Below are 20,365 nucleotides of genomic sequence, written 5' to 3'. Positions count from 1 at the left end.
TATTTTATTTATCTGTATAGACTATTATAAACAATAGAAATAGGATAACTGATTTCACATCAGCACTCTCATTTGCAACTGTATTGTTTACAGTTTTCTTTCCAGTGTGACTTTCTTTTCTTTTGCTTATAGTTTTGGTTCATCATTTATAGTTGTGATTTGTCGCTTATGGTCAAGGTTTCTCCTTTATGGTTTATATTTTTTGGCTTTCAGAGTTTTTGGCTTTATATTGTGTGTGTGTGTGTGTGTGTGTGTGTGTGTGTGTGTGTGTGTGTGTGTGTGTGTGTGTGTGTGTGTGTGTGTGTGTGTGTGTGTGTGTGTGTGTGTCTTTGTGGACACATTACAGATAAAACTTTACAGTCTTAACTTTTTTATTTAACTGTGCACTCATTCAAATGAATCAGGCATATATAATTATATAATTATAATTACATATAATATTTTTATTCTACTTTAATAATTGCTTTGACTCTCATTGTCAACGTTTCCATTTAACTTTCATGTATTGGTGTTCTGTTTTGTTTGAATGTTGGGTGATCACTATGTCAGATTACAATGGGGAATCCTGTACGCCGACTTATCTATTATGGGCCAATTAATGACACTGATAAAAACACGGCGGTATTTGCTAAGTGTAACTAAGTCAGCACAATAGAGAAAATAATTGGGTGTACTGTAATGTGTGCTATGTTATTTGATATATAAGTGGAGAGAAATGTATAATTGTTTTGTGTCTTTGTGGACACATTATGTGTCTTTGTGGACACATTACAGATAAAACTTTACAGTCTTAACTTTTTTATTTAAATGTGCACTCATTCAAATGAATCAGGCATATATAATTATATAATTATAATTACATATAATATTTTTATTCTACTTTAATAATTGCTTTGACTCTCATTGTCAACGTTTCCATTTAACTTTCATGTATTGGTGTTCTGTTTTGTTTGAATGTTGGGTGATCACTATGTCAGATTACAATGGGGAATCCTGTACGCCGACTTATCTATTATGGGCCAATTAATGACACTGATAAAAACACTGCGGTATTTGCTAAGTGTAACTAAGTCAGCACAATAGAGAAAATAATTGGGTGTACTGTAATGTGTGCTATGTTATTTTATATATAAGTGGAGAGAAATGTATAATTGTTTTGTGTAATCATGTCTAGTATTGGTTAAGTACATGGTCAAAAAAAATAATGTACATGGTTTAGATACATCATCAGTAAATGAGGATAAATTGGACCAATACGATAGCCATAGATCATTTCATGTGGACAATACAGTATTGTTGACTTAATTTTGGAATGTCTTTTGCAATCCTATAAATACAATGATAAACATGCAAGGATAGTGTACTGATCAAATAAGTACCAGGGCATATGTGGATTCATACACAGAGCAACTCACAGGCATGCACACACATACACTTACATGCAGATCATACAAAGACACACACACTAACAATACCTTTGTTATTAGTAGCTCACTGCCTGCCAACTGAGGCCTTCAAACTTAAACAAGAGTACACAGGCATAAACCACTATTCCCACTGCTGCCATATAATCCCCAGTGTGAGTGCAATGCAGCACCAGCAGCAAACATTACTCTGGTACCACAAAGGTTTCATCCAAGGCCAAAGCTACAGTCAGCAATTACACAAAGAAAGTCTTTGAGTGATGTGTAGAGAACCCATAACCTTCGATGAGCTTTAAGTCAAACCATTCAGTTAAATTTCTTTTTAAAGTAGTGAATATGAAGAAGCAGGTCTTCTGCATACCCATGGTCAAACATGATACACAGAACAGTAGAATGAAAGCTATGCATGTTTGTGTGTTTGTTTGTGTGTGTGCATGATCTTGTCCTCTGTCTGTGGTGATTCATGTTAAAATGAACAGAAACAAGAGATTTACAACAGGAAGTTTTCTTCATGATATTTCTGACTAGGGTCCATCACCTATGCCCGTCCCCCTTCATTTTCATTTCTCAATTTCTCCATTGTTTGTTCATCACATTCCCGGCAGACAAAAGTAGACAAAGTTCAAGTTATCACTGCTGTCTCAAACATAAAAACCAATGGACCTTATGATCAAATAACAAAATGAATTTCCCCACAGCAAAAATTGTGCCTAGGATGAGATATTTATGTTGGCTTTATTATTATCAACACAGAATGTTTGACCTGACAGACTCTCTTCTATGTTACAGTATGTCCTGTTCTGCGATGTTGGCTCATGTCGGTGCAACCTTAGGCTACATTCAAACATGCCCCCACTAATTGAATTAGTTTAGCCTCTGGAAAAGTCAAGCTGTAGGAGACTTTATCTTTGAGTAGACCAAACACACAGAATAGACAGAAAGAAGAGAGAAAAAGATGCTGCAAGGAAGCACTTTAATTCTCTGTTTATGCATAATGGTACGTTTGGGCTGGCATTATCAAACGTACTTTCACTTTTTTAAGCAGGGCCCACAACTTTTTTTTGTTGAGGCCTTGGGCTTACATTGAGCAACTTCAGGAGTGTTGTCCCAAAAGTCCTTTTACTAAATATCCTTTCCTTAACTTTCAGGGTCATTGCTTTAATTCAAAACACCAGTAGCTGAACTCTACTGGACAGCAACAGTACACCAACCCATACTATCCTCAATTGTTTCCCCAGACTGCACTAATAACTCAGATGCCTTCTGTGTCATGCATCACTACAAAGGCTGCTTCCTCACCCTGCCAAAGTTCTTGCAGGCCTTAAGTATGGACTCCTCTGCATTCTCACACATTAAAGCACTTTCTTTGTGGCCTTTTTCTGTGGTCTCAGATATAATGGTTGGTTGTGGAGCACATCAAGCATGGAAGCATAGCATCTAATCAAATTCAACTGACCACAGTTTGCAAGGTGGACATACACCTTTCCTAGTGCTCCCACAGCACATGACTGCGTTTCTCCAATGTAATTGCTCTGGTCACTATCACAGGTCTCCCTAGACTTATGGATAACATAATTATTCAGTCAGCACCTCAGTCTTGAAGGTAGCCATTGCCCTAAAAATGACCTGAGAAGAAGCTTTACAAGGAAGGAATTGACTATTATCAGTTTGAAAGTCTTTGTGTTGGTTTAAAAGGATCATGCAATGGTCAAACAAAGTATTTCTAAAGGAGATAGAGACAAGATAAATACAGATCCAAGAGACAATCTACTAATCCACTAGTGGAGTTCCTACATCCTGTGCTGGACTGAGATTTAAAGTATGCCTCTAAGCAACATATGTTACCTGGGTATCATAATGCACCTTTGGTTTTACAGGGTCAATAGTTCTACTCCTCATAGCGTGATAACAACTGTTTCAACATGGCTTTCAACCTGTTCCCAATTAGAAGCATGCTTGATTCCTCCTGACCTCGCCAGAAATAGCCATGCTGTGTTAAGAAGAATGAAACAGAAGATGTGGTTCAGATCTATCACAGTTCTATAAATGATCCACCCCTTATAGAACCTAGTGAGTAGAATAAATAAGAACAACATTTAGAATGACAAAGGCATTAATGTACAATAATTTGACACATGATGCAGGATTCATAAAACTGATATGATATGTAACTGGTCTGATATGCAACTCATACTACAAAGGACTCCAGTCGCAGACAAGGTGTCACGTGATAAGATTTCATCATTGGTGCTTCTTTCTGTCATCCAGACATTCTTTTGAAGACCCCTGTAGGAATAGAGGTTTTATCTTGGCTCACTCTCAAAGTCAAGCACAAGTCAATGCAATATGCCTTTCAAAGGTGTTTTGATAGGACCAGGTGATTACGCATGGAAGCATGTGCGAATGTATGTGTCTGCCGCTGAGGGTAAGAAGAGTGTTGGTGTGTGTGTGTGTTCATCAGTGTGTGTTCATGCCTTCACTGATTTGTGCACTAGGCTTATGTGTGAGCATGCATATGGATGTGTTTCCGTTCTGTAGCTGCTTGTTGTTCTTGGCTGAGAGAGCCTAGATGAGAAAAGTAGATAAATTTAAGGAAGTTGAGAAGAAAATCTTAGATCGCACCTGCAAGAACAATAAACAAGGCAATAGTACTTTTGTTAGTGTGGCAGCTGATATGCATTTGAGGTTTCGCTGCCATTCATTTTACACCTACGGTATGTCAAACAATGTAATTTGACTTTTATAGGCACTCTTAAAACGATAGGAGATCATTTTAGTGGCAGAAAATGCATGCATAGAAGGCCTCTGTGTTGCTATTGTCAGCAGCATTTCATTGACATACTGTAGGTATACTTAAGAAATATAAATACTACAGTCCCCTCTGAAATTGACCTTTACCTGAACCAGGGCTTGCAGCTCACCCCAAGACCCATGTACAACATCATATCCTGTATGTTCCAACCTATGCAAACACACAAACACTAGAAAGCTGAAGATTGCTTTTAATACATTAGACTGCTGATAAGTCTGCTAATTGTTGCTATTGATTACATTTGTGAGAAAGAACGAAAGAAAGTACATAATAAGTTGCTGTGCAGCCGCATTCCAAGAAATTCAACTTTCTTCATTCACGCTAACAAACCAACATATTGGTTACTGACATAACTTTGCTGGAGTAAGGCTAATTTTCTCCCTATATGATACTGTATGCTGTATGGACATCATTTGTGTGTTTCCTATCCTGGAATACATAGTTCTGAAAAGATTTGGGTGCTCCAGACTACACTACAGTATTCACTTTGTCTGAAACTCATAAATGCTGTATGGTTCATATTAGGAGGATTATGCAAGGCTTATTTCTGAAGTCCCACATCCTATTGAGCATTGTTTCTCAACCATAGGTCCGCAGACCCCTAGTGGTCCGTGGTGTAATTGCAAGGAGTCTGTGAAATAATAACATCATATTTTTAAGATTCAGATCCTATGGCCTTTACACACATACCGTATTTCCCCAAATAGTGACTAGGAACTTTATTTACCTCAGCTGCAGAAAGTAAAAGGCCTTTATTGGAAGGAGGCTTGTATTAGAGGCAGGCCTTTATTTCTAATTCACTCTGTTTGATAACTGCTCCAGGTTAGCCAGTTAAAGTTGCTTCATTACTTTGTTAATAAAACTCAACACTTCCTGGTTTGGTTAGGGAGTTGTGTTTTATGCAGATGTGTTACAATAAAGCAATGTAGGTCTTCCCTATGAGTAACCTAAGCCTAATGTAATTTCTGTTACTATCAAATAGTTGTTTTGTTTTGTTTTGCACCTAATTTATTTTAAATATTTGTTCATATTTTTAAAATGACACTAAAAGTTATTCTGCTATATTAAGTTCTTATCAAAGTTTTATCAAACAAATATCAAGTTTGCTTCATACAAAAGAAACAAAAACAACTAGTTTGTGCAACATGTTGTCTGGCCACGTTGGGAGGCAAAAGTTTTTGTAGCTTTTTAACGTAGTTTCAGACAATCTCTCCTGAAAGGCATTTAAGTGTTGCCCACTTTTTTAAGTACATGGAAAGTTCCTTAAATAGTTGTGCAAAGAATGAAAACATAGAACTTGATAGAGAAGTTCAAACCCTGATTACTCTCACCACCGCACAACTGCTGTGAATCAAATTGTGGATTGCTTCTTTCTCTTTGTCTTACACTGTTGGAGTATACTGATGCCTTTACTGGTGCACACACAAGGTACCCACAATGATGATTACTAGAGCATTAAACATGGACAAGAAAATCTTGCAGCAGGCATAGGTAGACTGAGTTCTCAAGCAGCAGCAGACTTGTCAGCAGAGGAGTCCAGGGGATGGATGGAGGATATAATAGAGAAGAGTTGTGTTGAACCAGGGTAGAGTCTGATTACAGAGGGGGTGAAGAGTCATAGTGATGCTGGGGAAGTTCCAGTCTGTCTCTTTTTCTCTAGGAGGTTTCTTCACATCAGCTCTGATGGGCTTTGACTCAATGACAGCTCTGAAACCCATGTCACAGAGAGGATTAGCCTGGGCTGGGCTGCCTCAGAGGGATGGGGTCAAACTAACCATAACCCCCTACCCTCTCTTCATACTTTCTTGACCCCTTAATGTTCTCCTCCATCACGTTGCCCCTCCTGAGCCTATCAATGATTTAAATGGCCCCAACCTACAACCCTTACATCTCCTCTTCAGTTCACCCTTCTTACTCCCCACCATAATTTACCTTGTTGCCCTGACCTCCCAGCCCTTAGCAATTCCAAACAAACCACCACCCATGTATGGAGCCAAAGGAGCCAAGATGTCAACCATTCCTGATGGTCAGTTTGCCCCGGCTCAGGTAACGGCCAGTGGCCTGACAGTGGGAGGTCAATCACCCCCTTCATCAAGGCTTCCATCACTCTATCCAATCCAGTGGAAACATGCTGGAAGAAGAAGCAGCTCAATGTGTGGTCACCAAAAGCATTTCAGCAGCTGGACCCAGGCGATCAAACAGAGCACTTTACATTGGATTTGTGGCATGCCAGAACATCTGGGGGATCTTTGCTCTTTACTACTCAATGTCAAAGGCTATGTTTGTGGTGAGAAAGTCAGTGTGATCTTTTAAAATTCCTCTTTTTTAGGTATTGTTCCATAATGTTTTTAGATAAATGTTCTACAAATATATAAGTTTTGTTATATTTGAATTAGTTAGATTTTAATGGTTGGAACACACATACTTACTTGCTACAAAACTTCTCTGACCATCTAACAGAGACAAGATCCCATATGCTCTCACAACAGAAAATAGTCAGCCAGTGCCACTGACCAATACCACTGGAATGCAACCACAGCTAGTGAAATATACCACAGCTGTAAAACTACCTACAGTACATCAATAATCACTGAAGTGTGCCAAAACCCCCAAATAATATATCCTTCTGCAGACAGCCTTCCACAGACACTGCCATTCAACCAGGAAGTTGTGTGAGGGTACTTTATGGAAAACAGGTATCATCACTCCATCGTGCATAACATGCATACTCATCCTTTCGCCTCTTATCAAGCACTTTCCTTCTCATGTGAACCACACTGACAGCACAATAGTGAGATGGCATAACACACAGCAGTGCCATGTATAGCACAATCTTTATCGAGTCAGCACATTCCATGAAAGCAAAGCACTAAACTATCACCACAGTGTGCAGATAATACCTTCAACAAGCCATCTGTTTGCCCTTGCTTCATGGAACACGGGAAAAAACAAATGTGGGCAACGATTGACCTGTGACTTAGGAAACAAATGTTGAGCAGCAGATTTGAAACTGCAGAAGCAGTGGTGGCTTGCTAGTGCTCCTGTGGGTATTAAAAAAAGGATATCTGGTATTACAAGCACATATTTTTGTGCATAGTTTCCACAGATAAACAAACACCTTCTCACTTTCAGGTCTAGAAATCCCTAATTACGTCACATCAAAGCAAGAACCAAAATGGTAACCACTCAGCAATTCTCAGCTTATAAAATACTTTGGACAAAAACAATTGTCTCAAACCAAAGCATGTCCAACATATTGTATGGTTTTCTTCCTCTGCCTGGAGGAAAGGTTGGTCTTTTTCAAACCCTGAACACGTTTAGTTATTTTTCAACTCAGAAATGTCAGAGAGAACATATTAAATATTATGCAAAGCACTGACACAGTCAGTTTTGACTGATGAGCAACTTTGTGCACTCACACAAAAATATTCACCTACCAGCTCACTCACCTGTCTTTATATCGGCGGGAAGGTTCATTCAAAATCAGACCGTGTGGTGCATGGGTGAAGGGTGGTTGGCGCAACAGGCGGTATCGGAGTGGTTGGCAATGCCTACAAAATGTGCAGTCTGGTTTTGATGCCAACAGGGTGGCATCAATCTCTAAATGTTGTTCCATAGTGAAAAACTGTACCCCATAAACTTCTTCCTCTATGTCCAGCTTCAAAGTCAGTGGGGTGTCACAGAACACATTACTGGGGCCCAATGACCTGTTCTCCCCACTGACAGTCAGTAACAAGATGTTGTGGATAGCAGGCAGTGCTGTCTCTTCAGGGCTGAAGAAGGTGACCCACACAGTCAGGGAGTCTGGTACCAGTGGGTAGGGGAACTCCAGCTGGAGCATGCAGCCCTGGAGGGGGCACTCAGACAGGCCAACAACGCCCTGCTCAGTCCCTGCATTGGGACTCCAGGTGCGCACACTTGGCTCACAAGCCTGCTCTACATCTGGAGGGCCTGTGGGATAAAATTACAAAAAGAGACACAGTGTCACACCCAACTTGTAAACAAAAAGGGGACAGAAACAACAACATCACATTAAATATAAATCAGACACAGTAAGCAAAAGCCACTGTGCCATTTACCACAAAAACATAATGAATGGTTGTTAAATTACATAAAGATGTGCAATGATTTTATGACACAGGTCCCGAAAAATCATTTAAGGATGCATGAAAAGCAACGTCTGTACAGGTAAGGCAGCTCTTAAACAAAGCTCATTGCATTTTTATAAGTGCTGACAGATCAAGTATTTGCATCAATTATCCTTTTAGCGTATCTACACTTCTTGCAACTTCAAGGTAGAGGTGAAACTGAGAGTTCATTGTGAGTCCATCTGCAGAGGAAAGGCAGAGCTGAGGTGTGTACCTTCTGAGAGAGGCCCTGTGCAGGGTTCTCACTTCAGCGCAGTCATTACAACCTCTAACAGTCACACTCCAGCCATATTTGGAGTCCACACACAGCTAACTCGCATTATCCCAAGTGACGTACACTAACATTCATCAAGCACTTTTAGAAGCCAGCAAGCGGCAGACACTATGTTCTCCCTCGATTTCCTTTTGTGCATTTCCAAGCTGGCAACCAACGAAGCCATTTGCTAACCTCATTTCTGGGCACCATGCAAAATTCCAGTGTTTAATCAAGTGAGGACTGAATATGGTTTCCAAGCCACATTATCTCAACACATTTATTATTGTACTGTAAGTGTGTGTGTGGCCAGAGCGGAGGTGAATTAAAGGAAAAGAGAAAGAGAGACAGAGAGAAAGAAAAAAAGGGGGGAAGCTGGGAGAGAATGAACTAAGATACTCCAAGAGCTTGGCTTTGCTCAGCTCCCCCCTCATGTAGTCCTGGCTTTTGCAAGGAAAGGAGCTGTAGCCACTGAAAATATTTTGTAATGTCAGCTGTTATGATGGGCCCTACTCCTGCTCTGGCGCTGTTGCTAATGTGGTTGGAGATTTAAGAGGAGACAAAATAGGAGTGTCATCCACTGTGTAACCTAAGGCAATGTAAACTATATTTCAAACATGCAAAGATGCATTTAAGAATATACTCTGAGCAACCAAAGGGTTTGTAATCCAAAATCAAAACCTCAATGATTTACATGTAATCAACTTAAGTGTAGATATGGCAGCAACCTGCAACAGGTCATCAATATTCACAGTACAAAAGTAGATGGTGTAAATCATGCAAAAGTCTCATAGTAAAACACAGGCCCCCCAAAATGGATATCAGCTGCTTACTGCTATATAAACAGCTCAGCTCTGAAGTGTTTGACCTATAATTCTCTTAGAGCTGAGAGAGGGGGCCTCAAGGTGAGTGAACCATCCAGACCCAAGCTTTGAATATGAGCCTTTCATTCGCTGTTGATTAGCTGATCCAATCTGGATATTATTGTGTCAACAAAAATACCCATTCTGGAAAAAAAATAGTGAAATACAGTAGTAACTGCAGTGTAATTGCTGCTAGGCTAAACATAGGCCATTCCCAAAGCTCTTCAGTATGACATGAATATTAGATTAGGTGCAAAGGTGGAGGTCTAAACAGATATGACTGAAATGGACAAGGTTACATCTCACTGGAATTTGGGAGATTGGTAATGATAGCCATCATGTTAGCACACTGCTTCTTGCAGAGTACAATGATTACAACCGAATTATGAAAAATCTGACTGTCCCCTGACTGTTACATATTAAACAATAGGGATTGTGGAATTAAAAGATTACATTACAAATCAAGATTTATCTCATTTGACAACTTTAATATTTTTGATAATGACCTTACAATGGTTGGGTCAGAGAGCAACAAGTGACCCGTCATTTCAACTGTGGCCAAATTGACGCACAAGCCAGTACTCCCCATGGGATTTGGGGCTATAGTAGAAGCTGTGTATCTGTCACATTGTTTTCATGATTTTCTCCCTTCCAGTTGTTTTCCATTTTATCATCTCAAAGAGAACAGTTTTTCATGCAATGCTAATCTGAATTTAGTCTTAATTTTTGACGCCTTGTTTTTCTTTTAAATGTTAGACATAAATACACAATACTAGCATTTCTTTATGGAGTTCCGGCTGATATGGGCAAAGGAGCATGGGGTTTATAATGGAAAAGATTTTAAAACATTTAGGGTGAACACTTTCTTTTAAATTCCATTTCCAATGCTAACTGATTTGACAGTGTTGTACTCTGCTGGGATCATTTTTCCAGAACATGTTTTGATTTGGCCCTCAATCAATGATCTATTTTTCAAGTCATCAGATAATTGTGCTACACCAGAGAACTGGGAATTTCATAATCAGAACCTCTGCAATTAAACAATCTTTTTAATCCACATGTTTTGAAGCTAGGATCGGTATGATCAATGTTTGGTACAGCTTGCAGAAATCAGCTGATTGTTGAAGCATGACTCCAGAATAGATGCTGGTGCCTGCCCACTATCCAGTCATAATCCTTCTGCTCTGGAGAATCATAGTGATCCACAAAAAGTTCAGAGAGCCGGATGAATAAACAGTCAGGGATATGTCCGGGCATGCACACTTTATGCTTTCTAAGAAGTGTCTGGCTCTGGCTCTCACTATCGATGACTCACTGTCACACACTGTTACACACTTCCTCACTCAGAATGCAGACATAAACCCCCTCCAACCTTTTTGCCCTGACACACACACAAACAGAAAGACACTTCACAGACACACTTGATAGAGGCAAAAGACACTCTATAGCTTGGGAATCAATGTCACATCACGTTGCATTCAGGGTTTTTCAGAGGTTCATAGCTGTTGGTAGATGGTATTTTTTTTAAATGTAGAGCAGATAGCACAGATGCAACTTTTGGGTACACATCACTACAGATTTTTTGATTAAAAAAACAGAAAAAAAATAGAACATTGGTTGTTTCAGCAAATGCCCAAAACTATTCACAATTAAGTAACACAGGCCACTAGCAACCTAGAGTTATATTTCTATAATTATATGATTAAATATAACTAGAATTATATTTATTGCCCACCACAGCGATGGGGGAACTACAGTGACACAGTCTGCAGATATAGGAGGTTGAGGTGGATGGATGGATAAACAAAACATCAGACTTTTACATTTTAACATGGGAGGCTGCAGTTAATTTCCCCTTTTCTGTCAACAGTTAACATTCGTTTCTTTCAACCATGACCATGGCCATTCTCTTACTGTAACCAAGTGGTTATTAGTGTGACCATGACAACGAAGATCCCCTTACCTTAACAAAGTAGTCACTTTAACCAAAACCACAATCTTTCCCTAACCATAATCTTAATCAAGTACTTATTTTAACCATGATATCTTTCTAAATGTAAATAAGTTATTTCTCCCATACTACAGAATTGTCAGATCAAATGTGTGTATATATATATATATATATATACATATGTTTCTTTAACTGTGATGCAGTCCTGCTCATCAGGGCAAAAAAGGCTGTGTCATTCTGTAGGACATGGACCAACTACGCGTTTTTGTTTAATATGGAGGACCTATTGGATGGAAGGAACCAAGGAAAATCATTTTATAAAAATGGGAGCAAACTATAGGAAACAAATTTAGACTATATTTACTTATATGTAGTTCATTATTTTAATCTAACTACTGATTTGCCAGAAGAAACTAATTAAAGGGGACCTATTATGCTCATTTCCAGCTCTATATTTTCATTCTGGGACTCCACTGGAGTAACTTTATCTTTTCTTTATCTACCTTATACTGGCCATTCATACAGCTCCTCAGTTCAGCCTCTGTCTGTTTTAGCTCCTGCCTCTTTCATGCCCCTCCCTGCCAAAGAGCCCACTCTGTTTTGATTGGCCAGTTTTCTGGAAGCCTGCAGCAGGGCAGCCATTACGAAGTTGTGTTAAGTTACCATCGATGCAAACCCAACATTTAGTGCTGCATATTAAAAGTACTTAAATGACGAAATAATGGGAGGCTTTTATTGTAAAAAAAATGAAAGGAAATTAAATGTGTTCCTCATCATATTAGCAGAGCTTCATTAGTGATGGTAAAAATCAGGTGAGACATCTAATTGAAATATTTGGAGCTCTGTGTTCAGCAGATCATTTAGAAATAATGCAGAGATGAATAGCAGAAATAGTTGGATGAGGAGCTACAGATTACCAGCCCACCTCCAACATGTAAACAACTTACTTTACTTCACTGTATAATGGAAAAACACACAGTGTGCCAGCTCAACTTGAGTCATAGCTCGGAGTACCTATCCCCAAAACAATGGAAAAATGCCATATTGTTAGCAGAATGGAGCAGTGAACTTGCACACTGTGTGTGGAGCAGATTACCATATTGTAATTTGTCACAAACTGACATTGGCTAAGGTTGAAGGTAAAAAAAAATCATTGGAAACCAAGCATTAAGATCAGTCTGAAGCTGGTGCTTTTTGTTCACTCGGATTACTTCTATATATGTTTACCTCTTTTTTTGACACTTGGTTCATGTTTAATATGAACATTGTAACATTATAACATGGTGTATAATGTTTGCCCCTGGAAAGATATGATTTTTGAAGGGGCTATGTGTTTTTCTCACTGAAAAGGGTTTTTGTAAGGTGCACGCATCAAATGTAAGGACAAAATAAACATTAATTCATCTACATCACACATTAAGACATCGTTCTCAATATGGCTCATGTGCCTGGACATGAATGGGAAAATATTTGATCACTTGTTTCAGTACAGCTAATTCTTTGATATAGTAACAAACCACCATAAGTGATACATTAAACACAGGCATCTGACCAAAATGCTAACTATGTTCCTTTTTTTCTATATCAGATCAATCTTGGGCAATATTCAAAATTGAGGCATAGAAAAGTGAGCATCTTTGTTCTGTTATTAAAGTACAACTATTTTGCAGTTAATTGTTAATTAGACAAATGCATTAGGTAAGAATACATCTACTGAATCTAGGTAATCACATTGTCAAATGATGTCATGATTGTTAAAATCATGGATGAACTTTGGCAACTTTGCTGCAATGAAAAGGTCGCTCGGTTGACCAGCGAAAACAACCTGTACATCAAGGCAAGTAGGAATCACTGAAGGAAGTCTTCAAATATTTCAAATTTTTGTGTCATACGTAACAATTGAGATAAGGCATACTTTTTGTTCATATTGGTGAGTTGTCCTCATTTGGACTGTTGACCTTTCATGCTACAAGTTAAGCCCTCTGTTATTGAATTAAGTCAGTGCATCATGTAAACCAGCAAGCCTTGACACTATGCTTCTTATAAGGAGACTTCTAATAATATCTCAGACCTTGATGGGTTATTCAGAAATACACATAGAGACACATGCTTGTTGTGAAGAACGCCATATAACCAAAATTATTTGGTAAATGCATATGAAAGACATATAGTACTTCTTCACCAAACACCTCCAACTGCACTTCTGACACAACAGGGACTTGAATATATGAGCTACACACACACACTTGTACATATATGATGGCAAACATGCACATCTTGGAACTTTCACTTCCATTCATGCACACTTCTGTTTTCAATCAGCCCAGGATCCTCCCTTGTGACTGTCTCTAACCACATGCAATTCTCTTAACTATCACCCAACCTCTCTTACCCACTCCCTGAATCCATATCCATTTGTGTTTTTGCCTTTTCTTTCCTTCTTGATTTTTCCTCTAGCCATATTTCCCTAGGGCATAGAAAGATTTATGAGAGGTACTCTGGCTCTCTCTGACCACGCCAGTGTTTCCTCGTCAAGTAGTGTGAGGACACAGCCCACAAGGCCTTCGATAACAGGTGCCATGTGTATGCATGAATGCTCATGAATGCATGCAGACACAAATGCAAAGTAACATAATGATGTTTATCTTCCAGTATATAAGCCAATAGTGAATATGCAAATAATTCAGTTTACAGTCAGTTGTTTAGTGTCACTGCATTAACAGAATGTCTTTTGGAAGCAAGTAACTGCTGGACGCGTATGCACCAACACAGCAGGAAACAGCAGCTGTGATATCCAGTGAGAAGCTGGCCCAAGCGGAGTTAACAGGGAATGGGGAGCTGCCACAAACAGGGACCCCTTCCAAGAGGGAAAATAGAGTACAGTTTACACACACACACAGCATGTTAGACAAGCCCAGACTTGCCTCTGGTACACACTATAGCCAGTGTTAAGGCAAGGTTCAGTGACTTTAGCGAATCTATATCACACACACACACACACACACACACACACACACACACACACACATACACATACACATACACATACACATACACATACACATACACACACACACACACACACACACACACACAATCAGAACAACAAGACTTGAACACACACCTTCAGAAAAAAGCCACACAATTAGGTCTAAAAGGTCTATATTATTATCACCAATAATAATAATATTATTATTATTATTATTATTATTATTATTATTATTATTATTATTATTAGTGTTGTTGTCAGTAAATTGATAAAGTCTGCCGTGCCAACATGACCTTCCCGAACATATAGATCGCCTACAGTATATAAATGAATCTGATGCTCCATGAAAGAGCTGACAGATTCAGTTGATATATTTTATGGGGGAATATAGCTCCAGAGTGTACGCGCCAAAACACTGATTTAAAGGTGTGATAATGGATGGATAATAGACTTTGGTCTGACTAGCTACATGACCTTACAGTTTTAGCATCTCATTAATGATGCTGAAGTTTGACTGTGCACAGCCTTAGTCATTAAAATACATGCTACAATTTACTAGTAACTATGAATTGTAGCATGAACCTTACATATGGGACCACTGGCTACATTTAGTTAAGAGTTTAAAGACACTGGGCAAACTACATGTTAAAATCATTAAGACAATGAAAGACTCATTCAGGAGAAAATAATATACTATGTTATCTATGATAATCTTGGTGGATTTATAGCGAATTGGACAATTCTTTAATCAATCCAGACTCTTTTTCACTGAGAAAACTATGGGCCTTGTTTCCAATTCCATTGTCCATTCACATGTTCAGACCAATTTTCCCAAAATATGATTTACTAAGATCCCAAATAGTGGGTACTAAATTGCGTGCACGGTGCAATAGATTGCTTGTTTCGTTTGCTTGAGTTTTGTGGGTGATCTACTAAGAATAACTGCGTAAATGAAGACAGGTGCAACAGGGTGGAGACAGTCAGTATTTAAATGAGGGTTTTGCATGTCTTTATGGAGAGTTTGGACGAGCAGAAAGCTGCAAGCGTAAAATGAAATGTGATCAGATTCTAGTGGAAGAGGTTAACAAATATATTTGAGTTATAAAAAAAAACAAATATTACCAGAAAAACCGACATATGGGAGAATATTTGTGACAAGGTCAATACTGTTAGTAAAACCAAAAATATTCCACTACAAAATTATAACACAGGTGGAAAAACTCCGTCCTGTGCGTATTCTGTCATTGTGCCTCCGTCTCCTCCTCTCCACAGTGACAAAAGCCGGTTAATACCTGCCCTTCAAAGGTATTATTTATAGACGCAGTTAGCGTCAGAAAAAATACCTTCAGGTTTGGTAAATCACAATGCGTGTGGTAAATAACATATTTGCATTTTCTCCTCCCTGTATTTTGCACACTGGGGTTGAAACGCCCCATATTACATATTCATTATGGCAAACGTACTAAATGGACAGCGCATACTATTTTGCACAGTTGAAAGACGCAAACCTCAGTGCACTGCAGTGCACTGAGCTTGCACATTTTAAGTTTGCACACGTTTTTACACATGCAGACCTTTAGTAAATCAGGCCCTTAGTGTGCACATATAGCTGCACATGAATAAAACCCACAGTATGCTTGATGCTGACGCTGCCAGAACTACAGTGGTCAGAGGTGCACAGATGGGTCAACAACAACTATTTTTATAGCTTTAATACCTCATCTCTAATGCCAATCCTTGTATAGTTGTTCTAATATGGATTTGCTACCAGGGCAAGAATAGAAAATCCTGCTAATTTCAGCATTTATTGCACTAAAATCCCCCTAAAGTAACTTTTTTTTTAAATGTGGAATTACATCTAAGACATGATCTTTGACATTGGTTTTGGGCTTCAGCCCTCATATGGGAATTGTGGTACCATACAGCATCATCCATTGGGAAGCGACCTCTTCGATCCTTCCATGTTGTCCCACGGCCCAAGTGTCATGAGTCCACTGATTCATTTGCATGTTTTGGGGATGAGTCAGTCACAAAAATGTTTGCATGCTGAAGTATTGACTCATAAAGCCAAAAAAAGACAAACCTCAAATCATATTATCATACTGTATACTGTGGATGTGGTGTAGCTTTTATACTTAATTTACTTTTTGCAGAAACAGCTCATTGTAAATCAACAAAACTGACTTAGGACTGAAATTCAGTGCAAAATGCAAGATAAGGAAGGAAAAATATTCCCATTTTTATTGTGATAGGCATCAATACACTTGACGCCACTGTATGTCATAAAGAACTGTACGACTTGCAAATCAACTACCAATGACAATTACAATAACAGAATTCCATGCCATGAAACCAAACACCTAATACATGTATTATATGGTATTGCACTGTACCTTCAGCCTCACGTGGGGACCAGTGTCCAGAAGGAACACATGGTCGTGGGGAAGAGGAGTTGGAGGCATACTGCAGTAGAACTCTCCCCTCCGTGCATTTATCACACACTGATCCCACTTCTCTAGGAAACCAACAGACAGGTACAGCAACCAACTTAGATATAGGTCAAATACACATCATTTATACAAGAAAGATATACAGTAAAGATTATAATGTAAAATGCTGTTACAATGAATGAGAGTTAAACGTAGATTTAAGATGATGCTTTCAACTACTTTAGTCTATAAACACATCATAGTATGTTAAATCTCACTATCCTTATATAAATTCACACAATAATCAATAATGTAATAAATCTCAGTCAACTTTATTGCCATACACACCCGCATCTGTTTGGCAACCTAGCTAGTTCATTTCACCTGTTGTAAAAGTGTCCAGAAATCGGTGGAAACCATTCCAGGGTGATGGAGTTATGATGCTGCTCAACCACTTGGGGGGCCATTGGCACTGGGGGAGGTTTAGAAGTGGGTTGCCAGGTCTGGTAGATGAGATCCAGGTAGCAGTGCATTCTAGCCACCTGATTCAGAGTGAAGGAGTCTGTACAAGCATCATCTGCAAGAAAAGTCAGTCAATATGAGGGGTGGAGATAATGTTTTGGATTGATATACGGTAGACGGTAGTGGAGGTTCTAGGTCACGCGAATAAAAAGAAACCACCTGCTCTTACTTAGCTGTATGGTTATTTTCCATGTAACCATGACAACAAAAAACATTTAACCTTTGCACAAAATGGGTGACATCAAAGGATGTCCCCCCTGCTGTGTTTTCCCCCATGAAATGTCCCTGCTAAATTCCACACCTGTCTCAGTATGCACACAGAGTCTACAAATTCCTCTATGGTGATCTCTGTGCGTCATTTTTTTTGCATGTGAGAGGTATAACTGTGGCCAGGTAAGTAGGAAAACACATGCAGAGACTCAACCTCACCTGCATAACTCATGTAGTTGTTAAACGGCGTGTGTGTGAAATGCCGACAGCCACAGGTTTCGTTGCCTGGTTCTGGATCATGGCAGCCTTTGTATTTGGGCGTGGGGTTGGTGTCAGCACACAGATCTCCGGTCTCCATTGAGGGCTCTGTCTCCAAGCATGCATCATTACATGACTCAATCTCTGATATGCCTCGAAACACGTGGTAAAGCCCGAGACTGTGACCAATTTCGTGGACCATTGTGTCAGTGTGACCGAATGTGCCATAGAAGGAAGGGTTCAGCACGATTCCACCTAAAAACAATACAGACAAAGAACACACACATAAACAAGTACATGAGTAAGTAATTGAGGAACTAGGGTAAGATTCATACAATGCATTATTCATGGGCCACCTCAGCTTCATTATCACCTTCTTCCCTGGTAGAGCAGTGATGAAGACAGAAACTGCTTGGGGCTTGAACTGTAATTACTCAAAATCAACAATCTGGGTTGCCAAAGGGGGGGGGGGTGTGCATATGAGTGCGCATGCATGCATGCATGTGTTTTTTATTTGTCTTCTACCCAAATGTGTGAGGGCTTCTTTGTCCCAGGGCCAAGTGGCAACCCCCGCCAGATCTTCATCAGAAGAATTGGCAAAGAAGACATTCAGGTGAGTTGAGCCATCCAAATGCAGAATCTCTTTCAGCTCTTTCACATCCAAATAGGCTCTGGAAAATAAAAAAGAGAGAGACACAGAGTATTTTGCATTAAGTTAACAGCTTTACAATGCAGATACAATACACATCTCACCAAGTCACAGTTTTACAGACAACAACAGTCTCCCTTGCCAAAAAAGAGTTTAAGCAGTGTGATCTCTGAGGAAAATAACTCTGAATTAGGCTTCTGTTGAAATCAAATAGCCCTAAATGGCCCATAAACCAACAAAATAAAGGTTGAAGGTTGTCATTTTTGACTACACAAGCTAGCACAGATAATGACCTAAGCTCCCACCTATGTTTCCTCACTTGAACAAGAACAACAGATTTTGATCATTTCTGACTAGAAGCCCTAATAACAAAATTATGTATTAATAATTACATATTAAAAGGTGTGAATGGGGCTAGTAAAAATGTTGACCAAACAAGTAGTTTGTTTTCATTCCATTAAGTTTAACTGCAGTCCCTTTTCACTTACACTTGTGTAATGGAAAAAAGATTACAGACCATGTTGTTGATGTTGTCTACAAAGTACAAAGAGGCAAATAAACAGTACAATACCCCAAATATGCAACTATGGGCGTATGGAGTTCTTTGAGTTGAATTCTCACTTATGGAGACACTAAAAGCCAAGCCACAATGTTGTTGTGTGCATGATGTCGGATGTTTTATGTTGAAAGACAGTGAATCATCCCATTACTAGTACAATAAAACATTTTCCCCCATTATTTTGTAACAGTAAGAGATGTCATAGCAAGCCACATAAATACCAAACAGGTGCTGGTTGGAATAAATCTACTTTACCAGTGGGACTGAAAATTATCTTGAATTTTTGGATATCATAATATTGTGACGTAAATGTTTTCTCATGGTCTTACAGGCTGCACTACAATAAAATTACGCCTATTTTGTTCAATTTGACTCCTGAGTGAAATAGTGAATGGCTTTTTGCCATCTTATCCATATATGCTATTTGATATTAGACATTAAAATCTTAACACTAGCCCCAAATATACTGCATAATGTATTATACTCTATCGGCATAACCATTAAATAGAGCTTTATGATTGTACCTAGCACAAAATGTATTGCCAACATCTCAGATGAGCCTGACTCATTCAAATCTGCTTGAGAGTTCAATTAATTGCTCAGGTATTTTACCATTCTTATGCCTCCCTATCCATGACATAATGTTTTATCCCAAGCCCTGGGAATACTAATGGCAGCACTAATGACTGCAATCATTCAACACAATAAGATATCTCTCCAGCAGTGAAACTGTCATTCATTTTATGAACACATCAAACACATTGTTCTCTACGAGCCTGGCTGGTGGTCCTGGCAAACAGCATCAACAAGCTCAGTCATCTCTTGGAAGGGTCTATAATCTGTTGCATATGCTCAAGTGTCAGTATATTCTGTTCCTTTGGCTTTACAAGGCTTTGGAAATAGATATGCAATGGATACAAAAACCCAGAGTTTATCAGAAACAAAACATAGCCTTACTATCACAAATTAGATCCTCTTTGGATGTTTTGACCTAGTTTTCATGACCCACTTGCCCGTTTCATTTTTTGTACTCATATTTCGTATGTTCTTGGATCATAAGATTAAGTGCAACAACACTCGGGCTAAAACAACATGCCTTTAAAGCACCTGACCCCATACAGCTGAGAGAGGCAACCATGCATTTAACCGTCCTCTCTGGTTAAATGTGTGATAAATGGTAAACTACCAAATTCACCACATGCGATTGGCACTCCATGCCATCTTGACATCATACATGTTTAAATCAGTAGCTAAATATTGGAATAATGAGTTGAGTCTCGTTTGGCATGTGATGGCAT

General features: G+C 39.0%; 1 protein-coding gene across 1 annotated transcript in view; it reads right to left on the bottom strand.

The window, feature by feature from the left end:
* pappaa (pregnancy-associated plasma protein A, pappalysin 1a) overlaps positions 1–20,365 on the bottom strand; it is an 87,473-nt gene that overhangs the window by 53,632 nt on the left and 13,476 nt on the right. Inside the window, exons 3-7 of the mRNA XM_053340026.1 lie at positions 18,385–18,530; positions 17,821–18,114; positions 17,254–17,446; positions 16,834–16,955; positions 7,686–8,187 (exon numbers count right to left, since the gene is read on the bottom strand). Of these exons, the coding sequence (XP_053196001.1) occupies positions 7,686–8,187; positions 16,834–16,955; positions 17,254–17,446; positions 17,821–18,114; positions 18,385–18,530 (1,257 nt within the window). The remainder of the gene's footprint in view (positions 1–7,685; positions 8,188–16,833; positions 16,956–17,253; positions 17,447–17,820; positions 18,115–18,384; positions 18,531–20,365) is intronic.

The sequence above is a fragment of the Scomber japonicus genome, chromosome 19 (assembly GCF_027409825.1).
Source record: "Scomber japonicus isolate fScoJap1 chromosome 19, fScoJap1.pri, whole genome shotgun sequence".
NCBI lineage: Eukaryota > Metazoa > Chordata > Actinopteri > Scombriformes > Scombridae > Scomber > Scomber japonicus.
Note: the sequence above shows the minus strand (reverse complement) of the source record. Positions and strands in the feature narration are given on the sequence as shown.